The sequence below is a fragment of the Elaeis guineensis genome, chromosome 1 (assembly GCF_000442705.2).
Source record: "Elaeis guineensis isolate ETL-2024a chromosome 1, EG11, whole genome shotgun sequence".
Classification (NCBI taxonomy): Eukaryota; Viridiplantae; Streptophyta; class Magnoliopsida; order Arecales; family Arecaceae; genus Elaeis; species Elaeis guineensis.
Genome location: NC_025993.2, coordinates 176,962,520 through 176,977,924, shown reverse-complemented (window position 1 = coordinate 176,977,924; position 15,405 = coordinate 176,962,520). Strand labels below are relative to the sequence as shown.

Genomic DNA, 15,405 nt, shown 5'->3' with positions numbered 1-15,405 from the left:
ACTATTGAAGTTGAGTCTAGAGTATCCTTGACCTAATCTAATTCAACTTTTGATTAGATTTGACCAATTACTCCAATTCGTCCATTTTTTAAACTAACCTTAGGTCTAACCCAATTATGGACCTAATTCATCTAACCCATTGACCCAAAAGTTTATGCAATTGTCTTAGGTCTTAATTCACAATTCTAGACCTACTAGACAATACTTAATTCTTTTAATTAAGTACTTGGGCTGATGGGTCAGGGTTTGGCATTTCGAAAATAATTTTCAAATTTGAAAGATTTTATTTTCTGTTCACCAAATGTGTTAACTCATTTCACAAACGGGTCAGCACATTTCATAAACAGCAATTCTATTGCTCATTTCATAACAGAAAATAACTCAAAATAAATCATAAATTTTCTTTTAGATCTAATCTAACACATTCATGATAAATTTCTTAATTAAGTCCTTTCGCTGCTTCATCGGCATGGGATATAATTGCATCGGCACCCCTACCGCCATAGGAGACCCCATCGAATGGGAAGAGAGGGCCTTTAAACCCTACTTTTCTCCTATGACCGGACGGCCATGGCAACCAACCCAATTAGATTACTTGCTACTTGGATCATGTATATCTAAATATACAAATTTCAAAATTTAAATTTTGAATTTCAAATTTCAAATTTCAAATTTTAAATTTCAAATTTGAGATTTCAACCAAATTTCAAATTTCGAATTTTCAATCTTTGAATTTTAAATTTTGAATTTTGAATTTCAAATTTCAAATTTCAAATTTCAAATTTCAAATTTGAGATTTCAACCAAATTTCAAATTTCAAATTTTGAATTTTGAATTTCAAATTTCGAATTTCAAATTTCAAATTTCAAATTTCAAATTTGAGATTTCAACCAAATTTCAAATTTTAAATTTTGAATTTCAAATTTGAAACTTCTAACAAATTTCAAATTTCAAATCTTTTTGAATTTCGAATTTCAAATTTTGAATTTCAAATTTAAACTTATAGATTACACCTTAATCTACGCATGCATATGTATATCATATTCTAGAACCTGCTCTGATACCAATTGAAGCAAAAATTTAGTACAGGGGCAAAATGGTAATTTTAAAACTTTTTCAAAATTACTATTTTACAGTGAAATTATTAATTAATCTCATTAATTAATACTAATTAACCCTACACTAGGATCTAAATATGATACAACAGCATGCATTTAAATTTGAAATTCAAATTTGAATCAGTAAACGTTTTACAGTACTGTGTTCAGAACACATCACCTTTTGCGGATAGTCGATCACCGCAATCTGATCACCATCGGAGGGCTATGATCGTCACGTCGCAGCCACCCAACTGTCTGACCTCTGCGGATCATCCACACGAAGCTCCCGTCTGATCAGCTCCTCACGAATGCTAGTTCGTGATTTCACCCTTTTGATGGCAGATGTTGATCGAACTCCTTCGATCGATGTGTGCCGACTTCTCGGACGCTCCGGATCGTCTGCACAGTTACTTGAGAGGCTGATGGATCTCTCTCTGAAATTTGGTGGACTCACGACACTCATGGCACACCAATCTCACTTCCCGAACCCTAGGTAGAAACCCTAGGTAGAAACCCTAGGGTACACACCAAAAACCCTGCGCCCAATTTTCTCTCTTTTCTTTCTTTTTCTCTCGGAAGGTTTTGGACCTTCACCTTACGTAGAAGCCTTCCTCACGTCCCAAAGTTTCTTTCCTAATTTTTTTACGCACGTCCCACCTTTCTCCTCTTTTTAAAACAACGTCGAACGTGTCTTATCCGCGTGAGAGGATAAAGACAAGAGGTTACACATTTGAATTCAAATCAAATTTGAATTCAAACGAAAACCAACTTATCCCTATCCTTTTGGGCGTGAGAAGAGAAGGGGCGTGGCTCTTTGTGCGTGAAAAAGTTTCACAAGAAACCTTTTCTAATGTGGCGCACAAAATGGATAAGGATGAAAGGGCAAGTGATAAGTTATCCATTCAAATTCAAACATGCTTTGAATTTGAATGGCTAACTAATTAATTTATCCATCCATATGGCGCACAAATGAGGACGTGGGGAAGGGTTTTATGTGAAAAAAATTTCACGAGAAGTTTCTTCTCGTGAATTCAAATGGGTGCAAGAAAGTTGGGTGACGCAGGGAATTTAAAACAAGGTGGTTTGATTCAAATTGAGCCAACCTAGTTTAAAATAGGTTGAGCACAATTAGACCAAATTAAACCCAACATAATTAGGCTTAATCAGGCTTAATAAAATTCTAATCAAATCAGAAATTAACTAAACCTAACTCCTGATCAAATCAGGGACTAAACCACCTTAGCGATTAGGTCAACATTTAACCTAATCGGGTCAATCCAAACTGAATCCAATTCAATTGGACTTGATCCAAAAATAATTACTCAATCAAATTGAGTTAATTAGTGATTAAATCACTAATTAAACCTCTCATAAATATTGAGTCCAAATCCGATGGGCAATCAGGCATCAGAGACCATCGATATGAAACCCTGATTAAAGAGTTCAAATTTCAAATTCAAAATTCGAAATTCAAAATTTTTGACCCCGGTACCCAAAATGTGTGGAACTCATGATTAGAGAATCCTGATTCTCAATCATAGAGTTCCAGATAGATAAGACTCATAATCAACCATCAGATCAGAAAGGAACCTCTAATGTGTGTGACCCCGCAGATTCGAACCTAAGCCGGTAGCACAGGAACCAATTTCTGTACTAATCGAAGTGACCATCTAGCAATGGTACCCGACGACCGGATAGGTCGAATAATCGCAATCGCAACATTCAGAACCTACGTGAATATGGTTACCGTATAATTCATCCCTTTTGACCCCTGTGTTTAGGATGACTCAGGATTAAACTGTCAACCCTGATGATATCATCCGAATCGTGCTCAACTCAATTAGTCCTGTGACTCCTCACTAGGACTACCCTGGCCAAGGTTTTGCTAAATTGAAACACGACTGTACACAGCTCCTAAACTGGAGTGATCAATCCTATCTTGACACACGCACCGACAAGTCAAGTACTTGACTACACCCAGCAACCTTCCGTTACTGAATTAGAAATTCAGGTAGTCCAGTGCCTAAGTGCAGTGAGTTGCTTGCAAGTCACCGTGACGGTCTCAGATCGGAGAGACATTTATACCCATATCCCATCGGAGTAAATCTTGACAGCAGAAATAGCTCCGGAGTTGGTCACGTTCAGTGCAGATGTACCATTACATCTCACCTGTATGCCATACCAGTGTCTCCACACTCTTTGGTTATGAGGACAACCAACCCATATGGCACACAACGACCTATGCTCGATAAATATTGTCGTCCTTGGTAACAACGTATCATTTGGTCGCGAACATGTTTAAGGACTAAACGACAAATCCTCCTTTGTCGAGTCTAAATAGTCCTAAGGACTTCACCACAACACAGGAGTTCATTAGAAGATGAAACATTTGTGATGAAAAAATATCAAAATAACTTTTATTTATTTATAATTCATGTACTAATACAAAAGGAGCACAACCGTCAACAGGCTGACGATTGGCTTTGGGACACTATTCTCAACAATATTCTGGTTAATATATTCTACATATAGATAAGAGTATCTGGCTCATAGTAAATCAATTGTTAAACTGATGGTCATCCCTTCTGAAGATATACGAGCTCGTAGTTACTTTCACCTTCATTTTGCTCTCTACTGTTATTCTGTATCATCATTGATGTACGATGCTCATTTTCCCTTGGTGCTACAAGATACATTGCTTGCTGTTTCTTGGGCATAGTTATGCAATGCATGTTGGGCCTTGTAGGAAATGACCAACAAGAACTCTACCAATAATGTAATCCTTTAGATTCTACAAGTACCGGGACTGAACAAGGGTTGGATTATCTTCAAAATAAGTGGGGTGAGGATACTTTGAGGTTATCCTCACTCTGCTTTTAATTCATAATTTCAACTTTCGGAGACAATTCAGCCAGATAAATCTAAAAAAGAGTACATAGAAATTGCATAAAGTCCAAAAAAGAATTATGATAAAAAAATTAAAAATAAAAAAGTTAGGAGATATGTTGTGTCTAGGTATGTATATCGAAGAGCAAATGTGAGAGAAGTGAACAGTGAACCATAGTTTAAAAACTCATTGACTTGACTTAAGACTCGGCCAAGTTAACCCAGCAAGGATTTGAGCTGATTAGGTAGGAAATTAGGTTTTTTTATAACTCAGATGTTATATTGGTCTTGACTCGACTAAGTTGCCTATTTACTTGAAAAGATATATTTAAAATGGACTATGTTAATATATCCTTTTCTAGATTTTCACCGAAAGCAAGTTATTGGAAGTTGTCTTTTAGTGTGTGTGTGTGTGTGTGTGTATTGGTAACAGTCTTTTAGTATATTTAGCGTGGAAATATAACAATCCAAATTGAAAATAAGGAGTTCATTCCCAATTCTTTCACCCACTCGCATAATCCCATTGTTCTCAATTCCTATCATGCATTGAGGGTATTATGTTCACCATTTCCTCCTAGCTTTCGGTACCTCCATGCAAATGGTAGTTGATAGCATGTCAAATAGTCATCAATATCTTAATTTTTTTTTTATTTTAATTATTAAATTAGCATATAAATAGTATATTAATAATAAATTATATTTTTAAGGCTTTCATGTATATAAATGCCTCTATTTATATTTTTCAAAATCACTATTCAATAACAAAAAAGGGCCATTGCTTGGTGCAATTGTAAAAGGATTAGGCTTACAATGGCAAAAATGTGGGGTCAGTCCAAAGATACTCACAGTATTCATATGGTATAAATATATAATATCATAAAACCTGGTTTGCCTTTACTGGGATCCGGGATTGCTAAGACCATAACTAACGGCCCTTTTAGTCTTTGATATTCCAGAGCCACTAGGTGCTCATCTAAATTGACTTAAATTGATTAACTTTCAAGTCAACTTGAGTTTTGGGTTTTAAAGCTATGCATTAAACAATAGCTAAAAAAAAAACTACTGACAACGTACATAGAGTCATTTAATTAAAGTATGTTCCCTGAACTAGTAAGGAATAATTCATAATACGATAAAATCTTCTGAACAGTTGAATGTTTAAAACTAATTCAGTTAACAAAGAGGCAATCATCTGATTGGAAGACCATGAAAGAATCAAGAGGTAATCAAATAATTAAGAAGAAAAATGTTGTCATGCCTACTTAGTTGTTTAACGTGATGTTCAAACCATTTTCTAATCAGGCATTGCAGCTACCGGAGATCCGCCTTCTCCAAGAATGTGGCAATCGCAGTTCCAGAACTTGCCTCAAGCTATGACTAGGTTGGCTGAAGATGGGATTTCTCACGGATAATTGAACAAGAAGGGAATGCACAATTTGTTCACGAGGCACAGGCTCATGTACATTCTTTGTAACAAATCTCTCAAAAGTCCAGCTGAAAAATGTCTCTTCGACTTTTCCAAATATACATCAATGTTTAGCAACCTAATGAAATTATGGTTGATGATAATCTTACAATGCTATTATGAAATTACAACAACGTTGATCATGCATGACCTCTTGACCGCTGATTGACCATGCAAACCATCTCTTCATACCTTTAGTTCGATATCACGACCTCCAAGAAGTTCCGGGTTGGAAACTGAGAAAACCAAAATTTACACGTACATCTCTGAGAAAATCCCTATCACAAGATTTTTTTTTTTTGTTTTTAATGTACCGGCTCACCATTATTATGTAGTAATTAATAGCCTTACTGCTGGAAACAAGCTCAATTCTAACATTTCAGCATATGTGCAAGCCTGTGTCATATCATATTTAACCACAGCCCTAGGAGACCATCAAAACTCTTCCAAAATAAAAATTGAAATAGATGATGCAAATTTCTGTGATCTTTCTACCACAAAATTTCCTATACTGGTTCAATCAATGCAATTAAGGATGCCCTGCTGTCCAATCGTCTGAGAGGAAGTGAAGGTTCTTGCCACTTCCATATCACCCATGCATATAACAGTCAGAAGAGTATTTGTATCATATGAAACAGATATAAACTTAAATATATAATTAAGTATATCAGCACACAGAAACAGCATAATGGTTAAGTATGTCAACCCTTAACGAAATGTAACTCATTTGGCTACCTACATGTGTGCTTTCTTTCCAATTGAACCATCAAGAACATCTGAATACAACATGATTAGCAGAATTTTACTGCAATTTGTATAAAATTAATGTCTGTACAGTTTACAATGACAAAATTGATTCCTCCTGGGCTAAAATCTTATCTTAGAACAACATTCAGTTTACTCTGCACTGCTTCTCTAACACGCCCCTGCAACCAGAGTATGACACTCAGTATTTTCTTAGATTATGCATCCTAACAATTAGATGAAACATTTTTCATACCTGCAGTTGGTTTATCTCCTCGTCTGTGAGTGAACGTTCCATTGACCTGTATGCAATTCTGTAACAGTGGCTGGTCATACCCTTTTTATTAGTAAAATTATCGATCAACTGCACCTGCAAGCAAACAAGACTTCAAATGAGCAAAAGTCTAGGTGCTCGGTTTGTGATGAGACCCAAGTGCACTCCGTTCAGGTTCAAACACAGTATTGCAAATGAAGTACACATTATACAATTAGCAGACCCTGTACTTGACAGTGAAACCACTGATCTCACAATGTAGATATGTGATTTCTAATTTTCTATCATAAGATGGTCTATGGTAACTAGCAGACATTGCACACAAGAAACAGAAGTGTAGAATAGAAGATACTGTTGACGCAAACATGTCGAGAGCCCAAAATATCAGCAGTTCACATGAGTACCTCAGATTAAAAGTAGTGTCAGCTGAGGACAAAGCGAGGCTGTGCTAGGGTTTATGCATAGGTAATAATGTTAGATAAAACCCTGGTGTGAAAGGTAACAAATAGATTTGATCCATCAAGAAGAAGAAGTTGCACACACACACACACACACACACACATATATATTTAAAAAAAACTTTGGATGGAAATAATGCCGACCAAGAAACCTCCAATTATAACAGATTTGCATTGGCTAGGATTTGGTAGCAAAGTAGATATGACAAACGGAACTAAAATGGATGGGATCATGATTTGCCGTACCGCCCCATATTGTTCAGTATGAGACATACTATATCATACCAATCTCGTATCGGCATTCTGTCTTGTACCGTATCAAACCATGTACTAACACTATAATACGATGGTATTGGTACAGGATCCAGTACCGAGATAGCAAATCTTGGATGGGATATTGCTTGTTAACTTCTTGTTCAGCATCTTACAGTGCAGGATCTGAATCTCCAGTTGCTTTTTCTCAAGGAACTTACTAGGATTGTTCATTCATTATCATGATCAAAAAAATACATATTAATCAAGGTAAAGATATATCTTTCAGGAATCATGCAGAGTACATCTAGGCCTGCCCCTGTCGACAATATGCTGCATTGCATCAGTTATCAAAAGAAGGCAACATACCAAATCAGGAATGATGCAGTTGTATGCCTGCTCTGAGCAAAAATGTGCTGCAGAGGTTGTCAGAGTAGATTAACATATTCTCAATCGGGACCTCAGAAGGTTTGCAATTAAACAGTAAGTTACAAGAACACTTGGTGCAAAAGGTTATCCTCATCTATGACTTATTGGTCCATATTGGTCAAAGCTACAGCTACATAATTTAATAATTAAACAATGACCGATAGGGGAGAATCCACTGACAGAAATGTGGAGTAGAAAAAAGGGCACTAAGTCATACCTCCTCCACCAGATCCCCAGCAATTCCTCTAACAACTTCACATAAATTATTCTCAGTAAAAGAATCACTGATCCAGAAACTCATATCTTTGTAGCAGGGAGGATACTGCAAGAAAATGAAAATATTACAAAGTAAACAAAAGTACACTCAGTTCTGATGAGCTTCAATAAAATATGAAGGTTACTGTAAAATATAAAAAATTCCCCTTGTAACTATTAGTAGTTGCAAGTTTTCATAATTTACCTTTTTTCTTTTTCTTTTTTTTTCTTTTTTTTTTTTATGTGAATGCCATGTTAATAATAATGAAATGTAGAGTCTTTATGGTAATTGAGCTTTGGTTAAAAAAATCTGCTCGACTTTGGTGATATTCATATGACATATTCCAAAATACCAGAAAAGCCAGAATTTTGTAAATTCAACTCAGGATTGTTTTCCTTTGAAAGAAAAGATGGATATAATACACATAACAAAGCTGTTGTTTATTATTGCATAAGCATATCGATTTTAATGTTGAGATATATGCCTACTGTAAGAGTTTAATATATTCCACAACTGAAAGCCTAATTACTAATCTGTTCATAGGACCTTTTTTTGCATATATTGAATTTAACCACGGAGTTTATCATAGTACCTTTGAAAATGGCTGGAACTTGATGCCAAGTTTTCCCTCAGAAAACTGTACACAGGAAGCAAAAGGTCAGAATTTATTTACATGATGTTGAAGCTTACATACTAAACAGAAACAGTGGATAAAAGCACGTCTTGGTCAATGGGTCCCTAATGTCAACTCAATGGAGAAACTACCAAATTTATGTATTCATATTCATATTCACCTAGACTGTGTAAAATGATGAACTCTAAGCACAAGAAATTAGTGAGAGCACAAATAGGCTTCAAGTTGTTGATGTACATGCTTGCTAACTTCACTACCAGCAACCCTAGCGACGCTCTATCTCCTAAACTTGGATAACATCATATCAAGATAACCTCCATAGCAAATGGTCTTATATTTGTCTTTACATTTTTTACCAAACTTCTCTTGGTGGATGTTGCTTGCATGATGTACATTTGAACATGCATACAAGATATGGATACTGACAGACTTGATATATATATATATATATAAAGCTCTAGCAAGAAATCCCAATTCTACCAGCTGCAAATCAGGTGGAGATGTACTTGTGATGTAAATCGCTGATCAGTTGACCAAAAAAGTCGAATGTCTGGTATATCAAAGAGAACCATTGCAAGTCGTTCCAACCCTAGTCCAAAGGCCCATGCAACACCATCCATTCTACCACTTCTTCTGAGAATCTCCTGCTCTGTCACTCCGCATCCCAACACTTCCATCCATTTCTCCTACAACAGCATTAGGAATTAACAAATAAGCTCCAGATAACACTAGAATGAAGAAAACCACATGAACATATATCAGATACAAAACTATAAAGGAGAAAGAGGTAAAATGGTAGTGTGGGAAGAGAAGCAAAGTTAGCAAAGTGAAGCATAAGCCAGAACCTGCACTTATCTTTACACTTAATTCTTCCCATCAATGAATTCCAACTCCATTAAATTATACATCATCCATCAATTATTGGAAAGTTAGGACTCAATAATGCTAGCACATTTGTAAAATATCTGAACTTTCAATCTTCCATGTTCATGTTATTCATTAAGCATCCGGTTCATGTGAAGCAATGCACAACAAAAGACAGATTAGGCAGGACAAACTACTTATAAGCATATAAAAACAATTCAAGCAATCTTGTCCTTGAATTCATGCATTCATACAGATTACAGCAATTAGAAAGGGCAGTTTAAACCTTTCTTTAATGTGTAACTAACAGGATAATTCATTTTCTAAATGCTCAACTAAGAAGATATGCTAATATTTGCTTGGCACTTTATACTTGAAGGAGAAGGTAGAGGTATAAAATGGAGACATGCACCTGAAAAAATATCTCCAATTCAAAGGATGGATTAGTGAAGGGAAAGTAAGTATCAACCCAGCGCATGTCCACAGCACCTGCACATTTCATTGGATATGTCAGACTGGAACTACAGGTTAGCAGGTCCTTCAATGACCATACAAATAAAAATGCAGCAGCAGCTAACATCCAATGTTAAATAAAGCCAAAAAAGCGAAAAAAGAAAAAAAAAAGAAAGATAAGGGCAAAAGTACCAAAAAGATGCTTTGCCAAACCCTCAAGAGACTTCTTTAAATCCATGGCTACATAAGATGTAGCATCCATGCCAGAACCCGCCCAGTCATCAGGGGAGAAGACACGAACACCTTCCATCTGTATTTGCAGGCACTTATAAAATAATTGATAGAATAACCAAAAAGAATTTCTAAAAGATAAAGTATGAAAACCTGATGAAAGACAGGATAATGAGTTGAGTCAATTGAGTCCCTACGATAGACATCCCCAGTTACAAGAAAATGGGAATGCCCTTTCCTCAATAACTCTGCCTGATGAGCACTTGTATGGCATCTCAAGACAGTCTGAGCATCAACATAATATGTATCATTATAACTCCTGCTTATATGATCAGCAGGAACCAGTACATCGTCAAAATTCTGCAAGAAGCGGCATTTATGGTCACTATATAGAAATGATTCATCAATTGTATGGCCCTCAAAGGGTATGCATGCTCGTGAATTTGGATATAAAGCGACTGGACAGCATGTGACAGCAATGAAACAGGAAATCAAAAAAATGTTGTCGCAATCTCATTAGTGCATCGCTTGCTAATCAAAAGCACTTTGATTCTGCCATTATGATATATATGATATGTGGCTGTGTGAAACCTGCTTCTTAAGATGACTCAAAAATCAATCATCAAAGAAAGTTCTCAGAACCCAATGTCATCATAATTCCTTTCTATTGACACATATATACATCTGATTTTCTTCAAGCAAAACTTTTCTTGCCTTGTTGATCATCTGAGGAGAAAGGAAAACAAGACCTCATCCTTTGTAAACTTGAGATAATTTTTTTATGAATTCATTAATTTCATATGAAAACTAATGTGAAAAGCATATATCAGAAAAAGGACAAATCTGTTATTTTCAAGAGATCCAAAATTCTGAGATGACTAGCAATATATTTTCTTGTTCATCATCATGAGCTGCTGCAAAGATAGGGTATAGGGCACCAAAAATGTTTTAGATGTGTTGAGCTGGCAGTACCATCAAATATTGCATACAATTATTTTCTAATTACACTTATATCATTAGTTGAATTTAAACATATGCTTTTAATTCATTCTACTTTGTGAACTTATTTACAACATGCCAGATTTACCACTAAAATTCTAACTCCAACTTATTTACAGCATCACAGATTTACCACTAAAAAATTTCTAACTTCACACAAGGCATTCACATGATCAACTAGCTATACAGCAAATTTAAATGCTATCTCAGAACCCAAATCAGAATCAATTGATCCACATAAAGTTATCATCTTTAATCTTTTCAGATCTTATGTATAAAAGAATTGGTGTAACAAAGAATGACAATGCTCCATAACAAATTCTCACTTTTTTTCCAAAAAAAAAAAAGGATATAAGCATGAAATTATCAATTTGTTCCACTGCAATAAAGAGAACGAAGCACTTGGCTACTTATAATGTATAGATTACAAGTGCATCGGAAATGAAATGGATAAAAGTATGTGAGGTTTCTTTGGCACCTGTAGATGGCTTATCAGCATTACCTGCACATTTGGCATGGGTGCCTAATGCCAGGGTGTCCCCCAAGTATTGGACATGGAAGCCTTTAAAATCTACATATTGGGACAAAGCACATGTATACAAACAAATGTACACATATACATGTGTATGTATATGTACATGTATGTGCATATGTTTGTGCTTGCTTGTGCATATGCTAAGATATCCCTTAGGTATATATTGGTCAAGTTGATAATTTAGAGGTCATTTGGTATTCCTGCTGTTTTCTGTTTTCATTTTCAAAAGCCCAGCAAGAAAATGAACAAGATCGAATATACGCATGTGTGTGCATATGTTTGTGCTTGCTCGTGCGCATGCTAAGATATCTCTTAGGTATATTTTGGTCAAGTTGATAATTTAGAGGTTGCATTCCGTCTGTTTTCTGTTTTCATTTTCAAAAGCCCAGGAAGAAAATGAACAAGATTGAACAACATGTGTGATGAAACCTTTTCTAATTTTTGATGTGCATCTCCAAGTGCCATTTCATTAATTTGGAGAGAAACAAAAACCTACAAACAACAATGATGCCAAATGAGCCCTTAGTTATTTTAAGTTATTTCCTGGGCATATTTAGGACCTGTATGGTCATGGACACAAGAATTAGATCTGGACACGAGCCCAACTATCTAATGTAGATAGAGGGGAAAAAAAAGATATATAGCGAATCATATAGAGAAAATAATTTTAACTAAAAATTTATATATTTAAATATTGTTTAATTGCCTAAAAGAAAAGAGTATAATTATTATTTGTTAAGGTCTTCAAATATGCATGTTTCACATCCAAACGTTTAATTAGCTTAAGATTTTTAAAAAATATTGATGTTTATGAAAATAATTTAGTTAACTGCATTCCTGGCCAATCTCTAAGATGGACAAAAGCTCACTTTTAGCATTATTATAGTGGGTCGAACTCATTGTTGGAAAAGTTTGACTTTTTACAAATTTTTAAAAGTTATAGTCAAAAGAATTCAATAAGTATCCCAGTGTTTGATGTGTATCCCACTTGGATACATATCCAACAAGGAGGTGCTTCATGTGGGTGTTCAGGTAAGGCAGCATGTCAATACCTTGTTGAGACTTTGAGAGTTTTTACCCCTCCAGCTTACTCCATTAACCCAATTATTCCGGATTTTTTACTCTGCTGCCAGGTGCAGAAGGTTAGTTCTTGAATAAAAACCAAAGTCAAAGGTCAAGGGCCTGATAATGAGGACACTAGGTTCACAAATTCAACTAGAAGACAGCTGCCACTTTAGAATTCTGCACCATTAACCACTCTATATCCCACTACTGCTAAAGCTTGTGGTTTCTCACTAACATCTTATGGCATAAATCTACCAACATAAATGGATAGCCTAACAAAATTTAGAGCATCTTAGAAATCATTTTAAAATAGGTCATTACAAAAATCTTGGGACATGGTTATTATATAAACCTGTGCTTGTATAACCATGGGTTATGCACATCTTCTTCTTGAGTTATTCTGGAGAAATGCATCATTTCCAAGCAAGAAAACAAAGGTTTTAATACCTGCTACCCACCAACATATTTGCATGAGAAAATTTTGATTCGGAAAAGAAGCGACAAGACAGAATTTTTGGATCTTTAATGAAAATTTATGCACAAGTCCTAAGATATCCATAGAAGTAATTCCTTGGTACCTCTTTGATGGAAACAATGGGACATAAGTCGTCAAATTTGACAAACTTAGCCGGGAAGTTAGTGTCAAAGTAATCGTAGATGGCATTTTTCAAAATCCCAATCGGATGGTTATCTCGGCGATGAAGCTCCACCCCAAGCTTTGAAAATATTGTGTCCGGGACATTGTTCGTGGGATCATTCTCCTTTACCACATCTAACCCATCAACCAAGAAGCAGAAAGAAAATCAAGTTGATGCTACCAAATCGTCATCTTTTCCAAAGAGCAAACCCATCAAACCAAGAAACATAAAGAAAAACATTGAGTTAATGAATTCAAAAAAATATTATCTAACCAAATATCAAACCAACGATACGAAAATGTTTTTTTTTTTTTTTTTAAATCAACGAAGCAAGGAAAGAAAAAACACAAACATCGAATCAATTATTCAAAAGCATATCAAACATGCCGCAAAAATGTGATGTTTTGAAATAAGAAACATGGAGTACCTATCCCACCACCCAAAAACCGGAGAGGAAAACCAAAGATCGAATCAATTGTTAAAAAAAAAAGAAAGAAGAAGAAGTCTTTTTGAACCAGATATCAAGCCAATGGCACAAAAATGCGATCTTTTGAAAGAAGAAGAAAGAAGAAGGAGCCACCGTCTTTGGCGATCTTGACGCCGCCGATTTCGAGGAGAGCGGCGATTGGCTGCTTCCATTTCTTGCTGGATCTGTTGGAAGAGAGAGAGGAAAAGGGGGAAGAAAGAGGAGAAGAGAGGGAACGGAAGGAGAGGAAGCGGTAGAGAGATGGAGGAGCGAAGGAATGGTGGCGAAGAAGGAGATAGGAAGGAGATTTGAGAAGGGGCGAGTGGGAGAGAGGCATCGCCATTCGGAAGGCGTGGGCGGGATGGATGGAGAGAACTCGGATAAGCATCCTCTAACTCCGGAGGTCAAAAAAAGCTGGGATTTTTCCCCCGGAGTCTCCCACCGACGCTCGCAGAGCCACAAAGAAGACTACAGCCGCCGTAGAAATTTATCAGTAAGGAGGGTATCCCCAAATAACGGATGCCTCTGAAAATAGTTATTTACTGTTATTTTCTAATGTAAACATTCAAAATAATAGTAACAGTATTTTAGCTGTTCTAACAAGATAATAATCTTTATACATACAATATATATATATATATATATATATATATATAGTAATCATTTATGTAGAAGTATTTGTCCCGATACTTATCAAATGATCCCCTCATACCTATACCGAGAAAAAACTAAAAATTCCCCTCACACCACAGATGGGTTAAAAACAGGCTGATGTGACAGTAATTACAATTAATAAAAGATAAATCATTTTTAGGAATATAAAAAAATTTTAAAAAATGCTACAATAAATCAAAATTTGCTATTTATCTAAGTCCCTCAAGTGCATTTTCGCTCCAATCTTCCTCTTATGTCTAAGAAACGTGACGGTCATTTAAATAAAAAATATTTAAAAACTAGTTATATCTATTATTATGAGGTTACATTGTTTGGATAAAATATTATCATATTTTTTTTATTTTTTGAACCTCACTTTCAATCTTATTTTTTTTTTAGCAAAATAATGGAATGCACCACCACACATATTATTTGATATAAAAGAGATACAAAAGTGGAATGGAGAAAAAATATTAGAGAGAAAACTTACAAAAAAAATGAGAGACATAAAAAATGAGAGGCTAACCAACCCACATGATAAGACTTATTTTAAGAATATTAATGCCATAAAATATAAAGCTCTATTATGTTAAGCTCTCAAATGTTGAATATTTAAATATTATGTAATAGGTATTTTGAAATTTGAATTTCATTTTAGAAGCTTATGGTGTTTCCAAGATGCTCTTTTATTTCTCATAATATATTTAGCTTGGTCTTCTCCTCCTCCTTTCCTTATCTTTTTAGCATACTTTTGTTTTGATATAATAGGAAGATATTTTTAGCTCCAAGCTAATCTATCAAGGTAATAAATTTTAAAATATGTAAGTAGAACTCTAATCTAAATCACTAGCAAACTCCTAAAGACTCTATCAGTTGAATCGCTTACATTTTATTTACTATATTGAACTAATATTTATCTAACAAGTTGGGATATTTAAATCTCCATGCTATTAATTACAAAAAACTCTTGATTGAACTCGTATTATTTTGTTAAATGAATTA

At 35.1% G+C, this 15,405-nt stretch overlaps 1 protein-coding gene across 2 annotated transcripts; it reads right to left on the bottom strand.

Moving 5' to 3' along the window:
* Positions 1-6,140: 6,140 nt before the first annotated feature.
* Positions 6,141-14,227, bottom strand: LOC105039813 (phenylalanine--tRNA ligase, chloroplastic/mitochondrial). 2 transcript variants are annotated; one of them, XM_010916091.4, is made up of 10 exons: positions 13,864-14,226; positions 13,224-13,417; positions 10,200-10,406; positions 10,008-10,125; positions 9,775-9,851; positions 9,005-9,184; positions 8,457-8,501; positions 7,826-7,930; positions 6,452-6,565; positions 6,141-6,377 (listed from the first exon to the last, which is right to left on the bottom strand). In XM_010916091.4, the coding sequence occupies exons 1-10, from the start codon at positions 14,135-14,137 to the stop codon at positions 6,327-6,329; spliced, it is 1,365 nt and encodes a 454-aa protein (XP_010914393.1). In that variant the 5' UTR covers positions 14,138-14,226; the 3' UTR covers positions 6,141-6,326. The 2 variants fall into 2 exon arrangements, 1 of the variants encoding a protein (XP_010914393.1); XR_002163689.3 differs by lacking the exon at positions 6,141-6,377 and having other exon boundaries at positions 8,979-9,184; positions 13,864-14,227.
* Between the last annotated feature and the right edge of the window lie 1,178 nt (positions 14,228-15,405).

What these genes read in the sequence shown, in the direction of transcription:
- LOC105039813 (XM_010916091.4), bottom strand. Translation starts at nt 14,137, where the DNA reads ATGCTTATCCGAGTTCTCTCCATCCATCCCGCCCACGCCTTCCGAATG. An exon ending in TTTGGCAAAGCATCTTTTTG is followed by an intron (nt 9,852 to 10,007) that starts GTACTTTTGCCC and finishes TGAAATGTGCAG; the next exon opens with GTGCTGTGGACATGCGCTGG. An exon ending in AATTGGAGATATTTTTTCAG is followed by an intron (nt 9,185 to 9,774) that starts GTGCATGTCTCC and finishes ATGCTGTTGTAG; the next exon opens with GAGAAATGGATGGAAGTGTT.